This window comes from Sinohyriopsis cumingii, unplaced genomic scaffold, assembly GCF_028554795.1.
Source record: "Sinohyriopsis cumingii isolate HCF-2022 unplaced genomic scaffold, ASM2855479v2 utg000695l, whole genome shotgun sequence".
Taxonomy (NCBI): Eukaryota; Metazoa; Mollusca; class Bivalvia; order Unionida; family Unionidae; genus Sinohyriopsis; species Sinohyriopsis cumingii.
The window spans coordinates 737,486-750,646 of NW_028315924.1; the positions used below are offsets into that span (position 1 = coordinate 737,486).

At 34.9% G+C, this 13,161-nt stretch overlaps 1 protein-coding gene across 1 annotated transcript in view; it reads left to right on the forward strand.

Moving 5' to 3' along the window:
- Positions 1–13,161, forward strand: part of LOC149773278 (uncharacterized) — a 185,454-nt gene that overhangs the window by 23,096 nt on the left and 149,197 nt on the right. Inside the window, exons 2-4 of the mRNA XM_089946503.1 lie at positions 1,418–1,576; positions 6,257–6,364; positions 6,830–7,201. Coding sequence (XP_089802629.1) covers positions 6,310–6,364; positions 6,830–7,201 — 427 coding nt within the window. The 5' untranslated portion in view covers positions 1,418–1,576; positions 6,257–6,309. The remainder of the gene's footprint in view (positions 1–1,417; positions 1,577–6,256; positions 6,365–6,829; positions 7,202–13,161) is intronic.

Here is a 13,161-nt window from a genome sequence, read left to right on the forward strand (position 1 = left end):
GCAACGACCTGGCTGGAGATAAGGTTGTGGTTAATCCACTTGTAACTGACAAGCCATGTTTGGATCAGAAAGTTGATCCTATTGAAAACGATTTCCCTGATTTATACCTAGTTTTGTGCAGTTACTAGAGCTATGGCAAAGAAAGCTGTTGAGAATGATGTTGATAAGGACAGTTTTCCTTTAGCTAACACATGTATTGGTCAGGCTTTTGAAGAGGTCAGCTTCACTCCTTGTTTGGATCAATCAAAGGGTATTGATCACGGTGATCCTCTTTTAACTACTTATTGTCTTTATTCTAATCAGGGTGACAAACGACAATCACTTGCCATCGAACAGGGAAAATATCCTGAGATCTCCTGTTTGTTTGAAAGGGCCATTAGTGAAACTGAATTGATAAAAGTATCTGTTTGTTATTTCATTAAAAATGGGATTCTTGTGAGAAAATGGAGACCTCTCGAGGTACCTGCTGGTGACAAGTGGTTAGTGAACTATCAAATTGTAGTTGCATAATAAAAAAATAAACAGGAATTACTTAGTCTGGCCCATGAAACTCCTTTGGCTGGTCATTTAGGGACTAATAATACTTATCACAAGATCTAGAATCACTTCTGTTGGCCAAAATTTAAAATGATGTTTGCAAATATTGCAGATCTTGTCATACTGTCAAATGGTAGGAAAACTTAATCAGTAGATACCTAAGACTCATCTGCAACCTATTCCTCCATTTGACGAACCATTTAGCAGAATAATGGTAGACTGTGTTGGTCCCTTACCTAAGACCAAGTCAGGTAACCATACTTGTTGACCATATTGTGTGCGTCAACAAGATTCCCAGAGGAAATTCCTTTGAGGAATACTAAAACTAAAACAATAGTAAAAACTTTGATGAAGTTTTTTTAAACTCAGTTTAGCCTTCCCAAATCTGTCCAATCTGATCAAGGGTCAGATTTTAGGTCTGGAATTTTCCAGCAAATTATGCTTCAATTTGGGATCCAGCAATTTAAGTCAAAAATGAAATTATGGTTCGACAGAACTACAGTGGAGAGAACTTTTGAGTCTGCTGAAAGAGTTATGTCATCAAAAGTTTCTTCGGATTAGTTATTAAGGCCATTACAAAATTAAGATGAGAATGAAATTGTTAAATTATAATAGTACTCCTGGAATGTAAATAAATTAAAGGAGTACCAGTATGTTGAGAGAGATAGCCAGGTTAATCATGCAATCAATTTAGTTGTACCTGTCCCACTCAGTGAGGATTTATGAGAAGGAATGCTATTAGACTCTAATGATTTTGGAGTAACAAATCTTTGGAATTCAGAAATTATGAATAATCTGGACCAGAAACTTTCATATTTGCAACAACAATAAAAGATTGAACTTAAACAGTTATTACTTAAATATGTGTACTTATTTCCAGATGTTCCTACAAGAACAAACAAAATCTACCATGATGTTGAAATTGTAAATTCCACACCTGTGAAACAAGACCTGTACAGGATGAAACCTCTCAAACAGGAATACTCGAAAAAAGAAATTAAGTATTTGCTGGAGAATGATTTCATATAACCGAGTAAAAGTGAGTGGAGTTCACCATTTATAGTTGTTCCGAAACCAGATAATACTTTCTGCATGTGCACAGATTATAGAAAGGTGAACGGTGTGAATAAAACAGATTCATTTCCGTTACCAAGAATCAATGACTGCATTGAAAGTAAATCACCAAATTTGACCTTCAGAAATAATTTTGGTAAATTCCACTGATGGAAAGGTCAAAGGAAATTTCTGCATTTTTGACTCCATATGGACATTATCAGTATAAAATATGCCGTGTGGGGTCAAAGGTTCACCAAGTACTTTTCAACGTTTCATGAACGTGATTACATCTGGTCTAGATGATTGTGATGCTTACATCGATGTCTTCATCTACAATGACACCTGAAAAAAACATTTAGCGGTAATTTGGAAATTCTTTGACAGACTCATTGATGCAAGTATGACAAGTAATTTATCCAAAAGTGAGTTTTGCCGTGCTTGTGTAACATTTCTAGGACATATCGTGGGACATGGACAAGTTAAACCTATAGATGCTAAGGTCAAGGCTCTCTCTGAATTCGCTGTGCCTGTTAATAAAAAGCAACTGATGCGATTTTTTGGTATGGGTAAACACGAAGTGGTAAATACGCTGATCAGGGCAGGGTTTTGGAGATTCCTACTTGAACTGTATAGGTTGTGTTGTAAGTAAACAAGGCTCATTTGACCATTCTAGAAGGTTATTTTCCATTAGGCAATGGTTGTTTTTAGAAAATGCTAATGTGACCTGAGGTCAGGCAGAGAACTCTATTATCTTGAGACTGTGAAGATTATACCAGTTGTGCTTTAACATCTAGCACTTTAAGTTGTATTATGTTGTGTCCAGTTTGGGCTGAATTTTTATTTTCTTCAAATTATTGAATTAAAGTGATTATTTTCTCTGGAAATTCAAAAGTGCTAGGACAAAATTCTTGGATAAAGACATTCTTTGGAATTTATACTGAATTCAAACCTGGAATAATAGTTCTGTGATTGAACAAGAGACTGTTGACACATCAGCACTTCACTGACCATAACAGACATGTCATTGCCATCAATTTTGGATCTCTTTGGGACTTGAACTGAGTTTCATTCAGAACATTTAATTACTAGGACTTGTGTCTATAATTCTTAGGTTAATTTTGGATTTAGTTCGCAATACTGTAAGTCCTTTTTTTCTCATTTTTCACTTTTTTATTCTAGGGAAATAAATTATTTGTTAAATTTTACAAAGCTTATTGTCTTCACTATTTTCTGTTACTTATTTTAAGAGCATAGACTCATAACTGTAATGCAGCCTCATCTGTCCCCAAAATATGGAAAACTGAAAAAGTAACTCCTATTCACAAATCTGGTTCTAATGATGATTCTGATAACTTCTGGCCAATCTCAGTACTACCAAAATTGTCAAAATTGATTAAACAACATGTCCATGACTCATTTATGTCATGTTTAAGCAAACACTTGCTGTTACACCCTAATCATTCAGGCTTTAGACAGAAACATTCATGTGAGATTGCCTTGATGTCCCTAACTGATAAATGGCTTCAAGCACTTGACCAAGGTAGAATAACAGGATCTGTATCTGTAGATTTCAGGAAAGCCTTTGACATGGTGGATGATGAAATCCTTTTGAAGAAACTGGAAATCTACCAATGTGATGAAAGCAGTTAGATGGTTTACTTCGTACTTAAGCGAGAGAACACAACATGTTTATATAAATAATATTCTGTCTGAACCTGGAACAATTAGATATCGAGTACCACAAGGCTCAATTCTAGGTCCATTACTATTCATTTTATTTATTAATGACCTACCACTTTTACTAAGGGACTCAATATCATCTACAGATCTCTATGCAGATGACACAACATTGTCAGACATCCAAAACACAAAGCATGAACTCGAAATTTCTTTACAGAATGCCCTAAATAAACTGGACACCTGGTGCACATGCAGTGGCATGGTAGTAAATACTGGTAAAACTAAACTATTATTTATCTCAACATGGCAAAAAAGGACAAAATCTTGATAGTGATGAACTATGTCTGACATAAATTTACAAATGGTCTGTCATGAAGTGAAGCAAGAAGACGTGGACAGAGAGATATAGGAACCAGAAACAACAGCAGCAGCAGCAACAACAACAACAGCAAGAGGAACAATAAAGAGGACTGGGGAATGGATACCAAGGAAGCAGATCATATTCTGAAGGAAAACCTGCAGCAAGACGTGGCGATCCTCACAGATGATACGAAATTGCCAAAACCTGAAAAAAGAAAACAGCCATTTTCAGGACTACCATAATCTCTAGATAAAAGATACTCGTCCTTTCCCAAAACTATTTTTTGTTTGCATAATAGTATGTTGGTGATTGTTTGAGCGTGTATAGGTGTGTGTGTGTGTTTGTGTATGTGAGTGATTGTATGTAAGGGTTAGAGTGTGTATGTGAGTGTGTGGATTGTTGTATAGTATAGGTATGTTTGAATGGTATGTTTGTGAGATTTCATCATCTTCTGTACAATACCCGTATCGTCTGATAGTTGGTGTGGGAGTTTAGACACTACACAAGGTGTGTTTGAATTAGGTGCATGGGTTATTAGATAATATATGTATATTTAATATTACCTTTTTGTGATTTTATCATCTTCATTTACATTCTAAGCTAACACAGAGGGTGCTTTTTGGGGATAGTCTGTTTAAAGGGTGTTGAATGATATAGTTGGTGTAATGGATAGTATTTTTTGAGATAGAAGGGATAGTCCATTTTGTGAGATCTCATCTCCTTTTACACTCTAAGCTAGCAATGGCTATAAATATATGAGGGTTTTTCCATAGGATTTTCCAGCATTGTTGCTATTAATAGAAACTAGCGTTTTTTCCATTTCTCACTTGCCTAGAAATATAATATTCTACTATTTTTCCAAAATAAAAAAAATGTCGCTATAAGCCCCATGACATCACCCATGTTCATTTCCCGTTTGACCTCCCAAGTACCATTCACTCGTCCCTACCTACAGCAGTATGTATTGAGGTCAAGTCAAACACTTACCAAGTGCCCACCCAACTGAGGTTAGCCACTTGCAACACTGTCGCCATTTTAGCCCCAGTATCCTGTAAAGCGACATCACCCATGTTCAGTTCTCCTTGTCTCCCAATTCCTTTTTCGCTTTTTAACATGGAAGTCCCATTGTCACTAGAAATTGTGTTCCTCAATTCCTTTTTCCCAATTTCAATGGTAAAGTCCCATTGTCCCTCAGTCGTCCCCATATACTACTATGATGTATTTAAATCAGCATCAAGAATAACTCCAGCTGCTCTTTTTTTAAATTTCATTAATCTTTTCTGAGTTTCTTGTCCACTATTACCCCAGATAGAACAAAATATATTATATGACATTGCATTGTAGAATATCTTTTTCTCTGTTCATGAAGGAGATAAGATTTTATTTTGTTCAAGTTATAAAGCAGTGAGTTAACTTTGTTAATGTCCTTATCAGCTTGCATTTTCCAGCTCAAGATATTGTCTATCATGATGCCAAGTAGTTTTCATTTTCAAACTGTTGTATATCCTTTTATCATTACTTTGAAATAATTTGTTCTTTTTCTCTGCTTGACTATATATCATGGCTTTTGATTTGGTTGCATTTATCTTCATACCATTGTGCTCACACCAGTTATTAAATTTCATGGCCTGTTGATATAGTGTTATATAATGTTGTGTCTTCTCAAAACATGCTGGTGCTGGATATCTCGGTGTGAAATGGTAAATCAGTGATGTACACAAGAAAAAGGAGTTGTCCAAAAACTGATCCTTGTGGAGCACCTATCAGTTTCTTGTTTGAAAGTCTATTTAAAATAGAAACTTGTTAGCAGCCTTCAAGATAGATTTGAAACCAAGTTAAGCTTTCATATTTTCTTGATATATGCTGAGCTTTTCCAGCAGGAGTTTGTGATTTACAAGGTCAAAAACCTTTATAAGGTCAAGAAACACTGTTCAAGGCTACCTTGATCTACTGATGTTAACCAATCATCCACCATTCTAATTTGTCTAGTCTGGCATGAATGCCCTTCACGGAAACTTGGTTGTTGTGAATGTTGTAAATTAAATGATTCCAGGTAGTTTCCAAATCCATTATTAACCCTAACCTTAACCCTCTTTCTAATATCTTTGAAAGTGATGATACAACTGATATAGCTCTATAGCTATTCATATCAGAACAATCTCCATTTTACTTTTGCTAGTTTTAGCCTGTTTGGAAAAATACCCGTGGAAATTCTTGGTTTCAGTCCAAAGCACTTAATTGGGACCAGAGATATCCTTAGGTCCAAGGTTTACCAAATCAATGATTTTTCAACTTCTTATCAGTGTACTCAAACTCAAAGCAGTTGTACAGGCTCTTTAGAAATTCGAGTGATACATATCTTCTGTGGGGAAGTATGAGGCAGTGGGGTATAACAGATTGTTGTAAGCAATAGTATTTCTAATAAATTAGAAGTACATGTTTTGCATTATGATGTCATACATTAAATGTTGAAAATAAAGTTTGGAAAGCCACTTACCAATAAAAAGTACAAGACTACACAGAAGCATTGTATATTATTGTAAATTCCTTGTTCTGAAAAGAGTAAGGATGATATGATATTCTTTGTTAAATTTTCTCTAAATAGTTTTTTTTTTCTTCTAGGGTGCCAGAGAAGTTTGATATACATAAGTGATCCTATTTCCAATGAATTGAAAATGCAAATTGTACTTGCCATTATGGGACTGCTGTACACTGGAATGCCTGCCTCTTGTAAGACGTATTTTATTCTTGATAAATAAATATTGTTGTCAAACTTCTATACATATGGCATTATATATTGAAATTTTATATTTTAAAATGTACCTAAAGTTGAAATCACCTTTAAAACTAATGTCAAATCATTCATGAGTGTTAAAAAGATGTCAAAAAAATAAGTTGGTTTCTTTGTCAATACTTTATTGGCTTTTGCTGCTAGAAATGAGTTCCTGTGCCTGTGATGGCCCTCTCAGTAGATTTCTCTGTTTAAAGAACAAAGAAACAAATGACCAGTGGTTTTCCATTATATCTAAAAGATTAAAGTAACTTGTTTAAATTAAGTGTCATTTGGTATTGATTCTTCACTTGTTTTTTATTCATACTATATGTGTATCAATATGGTAAAATTACAGAATCATGGATATACAGATGAATCATTTCATCCCTATGCATGTTTATATCATAACTGAATTGTTTCAGGTGCTGCACAAGTGAAACTCATTCCCAGTGATGTGGCCTACTTCTTTAATGAAGGCTCATTAACTTTAATCTGCACAGTAGACCAGGATGTAAACATAACGACAGTTACATTTAGAAGAGATGATAAAGGCTATGTTGGGATTTTTAATCCAACAATACCACAGTGCACTGCTGATAAATTTGTGAGTGAGGATACGTCTGTTTACTCTATGGCTTGTGACCAGAAGAGGAAGTTTACAATGATTAAACATGGGACCAATGCAGAAAATCACGGAAAGAAATGGATGTGTGCATTGAGTTCATTGCCAGGCGGGCCATGTATTGGAGGCAGCAATCCTTGTTTTAGTCAAAGTGTTACATCTGTTCTCCAAGGTAAGATTATTTAACAAAGCTTAATTTGCAATCTGTATGAAACATTGATGTTAGAATAGTGCCTGACAGAAATAAAGCAGATTGAAATGTCTCCCTTCCCTCTCCAACTTATGAAGCCTTTCCTTCTACAGCGAAAAGACAGCCAGCTTATGAAGCTGTTGCCAATCCTCCCATGTTAACATCAGCAAAGTGGTCATGCAAGAACTGTAAGAAGATTGCTCAATTCACCAGCACACCGCTGGCTACTGACAGAATTTTGAGCAAGATAAAATTGATCATGTTTTTATTTTATTGTGATGAGCATGATAAAATACCAACCTGTATAAAATGTACAAGTTAAAGAACAGATAATAAGAAAGAACAAAAGACAAAATTAAAGAATGCTTTTCCATTTATGGCATGCCTCAATTTTGATTTAAATTCTTGTCAATTACTGCACCCATAACAGATAAAACAGTAAAGAGTTTAAGAACTGAAAACTTCTTTTGAATAATTATGTTCACGGTTTTGGAATTTGAATATTGCTTTGAGCCTCAGATCATGTGATATTGTTATACACACTTTGGAAAGGTTTAGGAAATAACCAGCTACCAAGAACATATATTGTAACAAGATAAACCGGGTGGGATATTTCGGATTAACAGAACACGTTTTGACGACACATATATATGGTTTAATGTGGTGATTTATGTGAGCAGTAGATTATGAAGATGTGTGCCTATCTTATAATCCAAATATTGGATTTATTTAACATAAAACGCACAGATTCAAAGATGGAAAAAAATACGAATAAATTAGTTCAGTAACACAAAAAACCACAGGATAAATGATCCACAAATCATTCAATAATGGAAAGATGAATATAGTTCACTCAAATAGTAAACGATGTAAGCATTTTACTCATAGTAAAAATGTATTCGCTCAGGTAGCGAAATTATGTTGCTAAACACAAGAACGGATATACCATCTATCTTTCCAGTCCTGAATGACACACTGGGTCTTACTAACCCAAAATTAGCCTACAGCTAATAAAATACATGTATGGAGATACACTCTGTTACCCGTGCACCATATCCGCTCCAATGAATCAATTTCACAACTGCTACAGACTCCGGACCCTCGGAATACTATGATCACTTGGAACATTAGACCCTCCGGACACCCTGGTCCTTTGACGGCTCTACAGCTGGGTCACCTTAGTCACTCTGACATTAGACATTCTGGCACCTTAAACGCTCCGGACAAACGGACGTTTCTACACTCAAACACCGGACACCCCGGATATTCCTACCCTCAGACAACACCGGGCACCCCGGATATTCCTACCCTCAGACAGCTGAAAATATACCCGATACAGTGTACTAAACTTGATACAGACATAATAACGTAAGGACGTTATACTTGGTAAGTTATAAAGATTATATTATTATGGCAATGACAAAATGACAGGTTCAATAGTAAACCTAACCCTGCTCGATAAGACTATAGTAAACAATTCTTTAAAATAAATGTAGCTTTACATTACCAATATAAATCCTGTACTACATGCAACAAGAATAAAAAAATGCACGCATTATGCTGTTTAAAGAAAAGTATATAACAAATATGCAAAGGTAAATATGGTAATGCACTAGTTATCACTTAAGACCAAAAAATTACCTACCCCTACAGCTGGAGTTGTGCGAATCCTTTAAGCAGACCGCTTGCTGACAAAACCATTAGTGTTGTAAAGACCCTTTGCATACAGTAAAGTATTTATACGTTTAGACTTTTCGTTTTGCCGTATCGAAAGCACCTTGCACGTGTAGCATAGGACGAATCGTATTCACGATTTCGAAATACAATAGACCATATACATAGTCACCCTCGGGTATCATTGTACAGCAAAAAAACGAAATCTGAGTACATGTATTTAATGAATAAGATTTACACCATTCCGTGACATATATCTAAGAACAAACCCTCTGTTATAGTTAACTCTGTCAAGAATAGTAGTCTAATGTAAAAATAAATACCCTAAGGAAGTATTCCACAAGTTTAGCTTACCCTCGGTCACAACCCAAATCTGGTCACTTGTTTGAGCACTGTCTTGGAGGCATCACACAGTGAATTGCCCCGTCAATGAAAAGAGTCACATGGGGTAGCTGGAGGGGCAGTCAGCTGTGTAGCAAGCACCCCACACCAGCAGCCCCCATGCATATGGCCATGGTTCTGATGCCATTGCCGTACCAGCTACAGTGTTGACAGCATGCACATACCTTTGCAGAGAGAGCATTGTTACTTGATCTCACGCTGGGCCTCGATCTTTTAACGTGATAGTTATAAGGGTTCTCCTCATGGGTCAGAATCAAAGTGTGGGATATGTCACAGTGTGAGAGTTAGTGGAGATATTTAAATCATCTATGTGACCAGTTCAAAAAGATGTCTTACAATGACAACAAACTCATATTCTGATCGAGGTAACACCAGTCAAAGATAAAAGTCATAATTGGGGTGAGGAAACTCAAGAAAGGTTAAGGCTGTGTCTGCAGTCTACTGTCAGATGCTAGTGTTTGTTGAAAAGAGGCTGTGAAAAGCATTTCAAACTTAAATTGCTCATAAATATTACTAATTATATATGTTCGTGTGCTACTGTGATAATAAAGACAGTTTTGACATAAAACATATATTTGTTAATTATTAATTTCCTCTGTCATTTCCAAAAACATTCCATTCCAGACAGATAAAAATTGGACATTACTTATCTACATAAAACAGATTACATTAGCTTTTTTTGTTATTGCCAGTACATAAAACTATGGCTGTTGTGTAAAAACTTGAGTATTCTGATTACTAACTTGTACAAATTGTCTTGCTGGTTGGAAGAATAATTTTAAAATATTTAATTCTTATCACGCTACTGTTCCATGTGATGCGTCCGTCAGACCAGTTATGTGATGTTCAACGACTTGACCTGTCATAATATTTTCAGTAAATTAAATAGTAAGATATACATTGTGGAGTCATTTTATATTGTGTTTGAATAAAGAAAACTGAAATACTTGTATATATTCAACATGGGCATCACTATCTACCACAATCTACTATGAAAATACTGCAGTCAACCACAGTCTTCTACAATCAAGAGTGAAAATAGCATGAATGACCAGTATATATATATATATATATATATATATATATATATATATATATATATATATATATATATATATATATATATGCATGCATGCACACCTCTCCCTCGATGACTCGCGCACAATGGGGTCCACATACATAGACTGCACTATAGGCAAGGCTCGAATTACTGAGGGAACTCCAAAATTGAAAAAAATCGCTTTCACATCGAGAAAACTGTGAGGGGGGAGCGGTGTTAGGGAACTGGGCTGTTTATCGACTGAATCCTCATTTTACAATCACTTCGAAAATTAATGAAGTTGTTCTTTATTCTGTTTAAATAACATTTATTTTCCAAATGTCCAACATTTGAAAGATCGTTCCAACTGGTTTCAACAAACATCACATGTACGCGAAAAAAATATGTGTATTACATCACTGCTTTTTGTTTTCTTGATTTGTCTGGTTCCCGTAGTGGTGTTTAATATTATCTTTCCAAATCGGGAGTCCACAGCAGGGAACTAGACTAACTGTTGATACAATTTTTCAAAACAGGCAACATTTATTTCGTGAGATAATCATCTACGTCGAAACTCAATTTTTGTATTGTTCATTTAGTACAATATTGATGTGATTTCTTTGGAAGTAATAATGAAACTTCTTATCATCCTTGAGGATATATCTACATGCCAGTTCAAGAATTTTCTGAAACTTGCTTGCCCACAATGGTCCGTATCTGTGAAATCAAGCTCTTTATTTTGCGAAATATTCATTTCGCTTGGCTGCCTTGTTATCTTTGATCACAATTATGAAAGAGTTGGTTAATTTAAGGTAGTTTATGTTACACACACAATAACATTTATAAGTGTTCGATTGATCAAATATAGTTCACCCGACATATGACCGCGGCTGCTAGATTTTAAGTTTGTAGGATTTTCCTGCCTTTTAACTTTTCTCAGAGAAACGCTCGCGGACATTGCATTTATGATGATTACACTTAAATGGATCTAAAAGATAGAACTAAAACACAAATTTCAACTGATAATTTTTTATATTTTTTTTGCATTTATTTATTAAAGTACTTCCTCCACTCGGCGTGACATTTTCATTGATCAAAATTGCCTTACATATCGTTAAATGCATTGTACAAGGAATGTCATTTGAAAAGAAAATGTAAAAAGTTGTGTGACCTATTTTTAAATTTGATATTTGATAGTGTTGATTAAAATTTCCAGGTCTTATCTACTGTTTTCGACGATAAAACGAGTGATACATCAAAGTTTCCGTTACCAATTTTTATTGCGATTTTCTTCTGGTTCAATTTTTGGGGAAGTTTCTGGTTAAAAAAAGTGGGATCCATGCCTGACCCGCGTTATAAGCAGGTTCGCAAGTTATCAGGGCGCGAGTTATGGAGGGAGTGGTGTATATAAAACATTCCACTAGAATCTTCCACAATCCACTAGACTGTACAACAAACTACAACAGTGTACCCTAAATCAAGTAAAATCTTTCACAATTGACTATCAAAATACTGCAATTGACGAGTCTTCTACAATCAAGCTTGAAAATACCACAATAGACTACTGTATATGCCACAGTCCACTACAGTCAACCACAGTCCACTTCAGTCATCCACAACTGAACATGAAAATACCACAGTCCACTACAATCGGCCATAAAAATACCAGTCAACCACTACTGACCCTGAAAATACTATAATGTACAACAATTTATATGTTAATAAGGAGGCAGACTGGTTAAAAACCCAACGGTCCGGTATAAAACTGTACAAATAACCACCCCAATTGTATTTTGTAGTTACATGGTTATAACTGACACATTCAAAGTGCACAGTAATCCAAATATTATTTCAATAAAATAAAATTCCTACATTGTTACCTCATTGTGTGTAGTGAAAATTGGAGTAATGGGTGTCATTCACAAAGACAACTTTTTGAACACAGTTTAATATTTAATCATTTTCGTTACATACAACACAGAAATATTTATAAATATTATACAAATAATGCAAAAAGCCCAATTTTATCAGTTGAATTGATAAGTCTACAGCCTCCGCATATGGCCATATAAACAAAACATGAATATATACAAGAAATTTGTTAATTCAGATATACCAATTGATTAACACAGTACCATAATTTATATTCAAGAGGATAATTTAATAGTATGTACATTTTTACACATAAGTTATCATTAACTTATAATATTAGTCTGATTAGTATGAAAAGTGAGCATACATATGTACAAGAAGTAAGACACAAAATGCATTCATGGAAACGTACCAAGTGAGTTTAATTCATATATTAAAATAAACAATATACAATATATAATTTTTTTAGTGCTGCACTCAGGATCAGTGCAACTAGTGTTGAATCACTGTTTGATAAGCCGGATGTTGTGGTTGTGTAGAAGTTCCTCCTCTATTTTTGCTGCATTAAGCAAGTTCCTCCTCTATTTTTGCTGCATTAAGCAGGATTCCCAACTTACCATTCTTCAAGGCTGACTGAAATCTGTAAAATGTTTAAAACCAAGGATGAAGTTTGAAAAAGAATGAAACAATAGGTTTGGGTTGATGTTTGTTTTTTCTCATGTTTAAATTATAAATAAATATTTGTACAAGTTATTAATCACTTTTCTTAAAGTTTAATTATTACCGCAAATGAACAAGAAAGATGTATATTTCCATGTTGTTAGAATACACTTGATTTTGTGCTTCAAGAATTTTCCAAACGATTTCATGATAAGATGTGAGTCATACTCATGGAGATTATGCAACACCACTGGACTGCTCCGGTGGCCTAGTGGTTAGATCATCCACCTCGGAT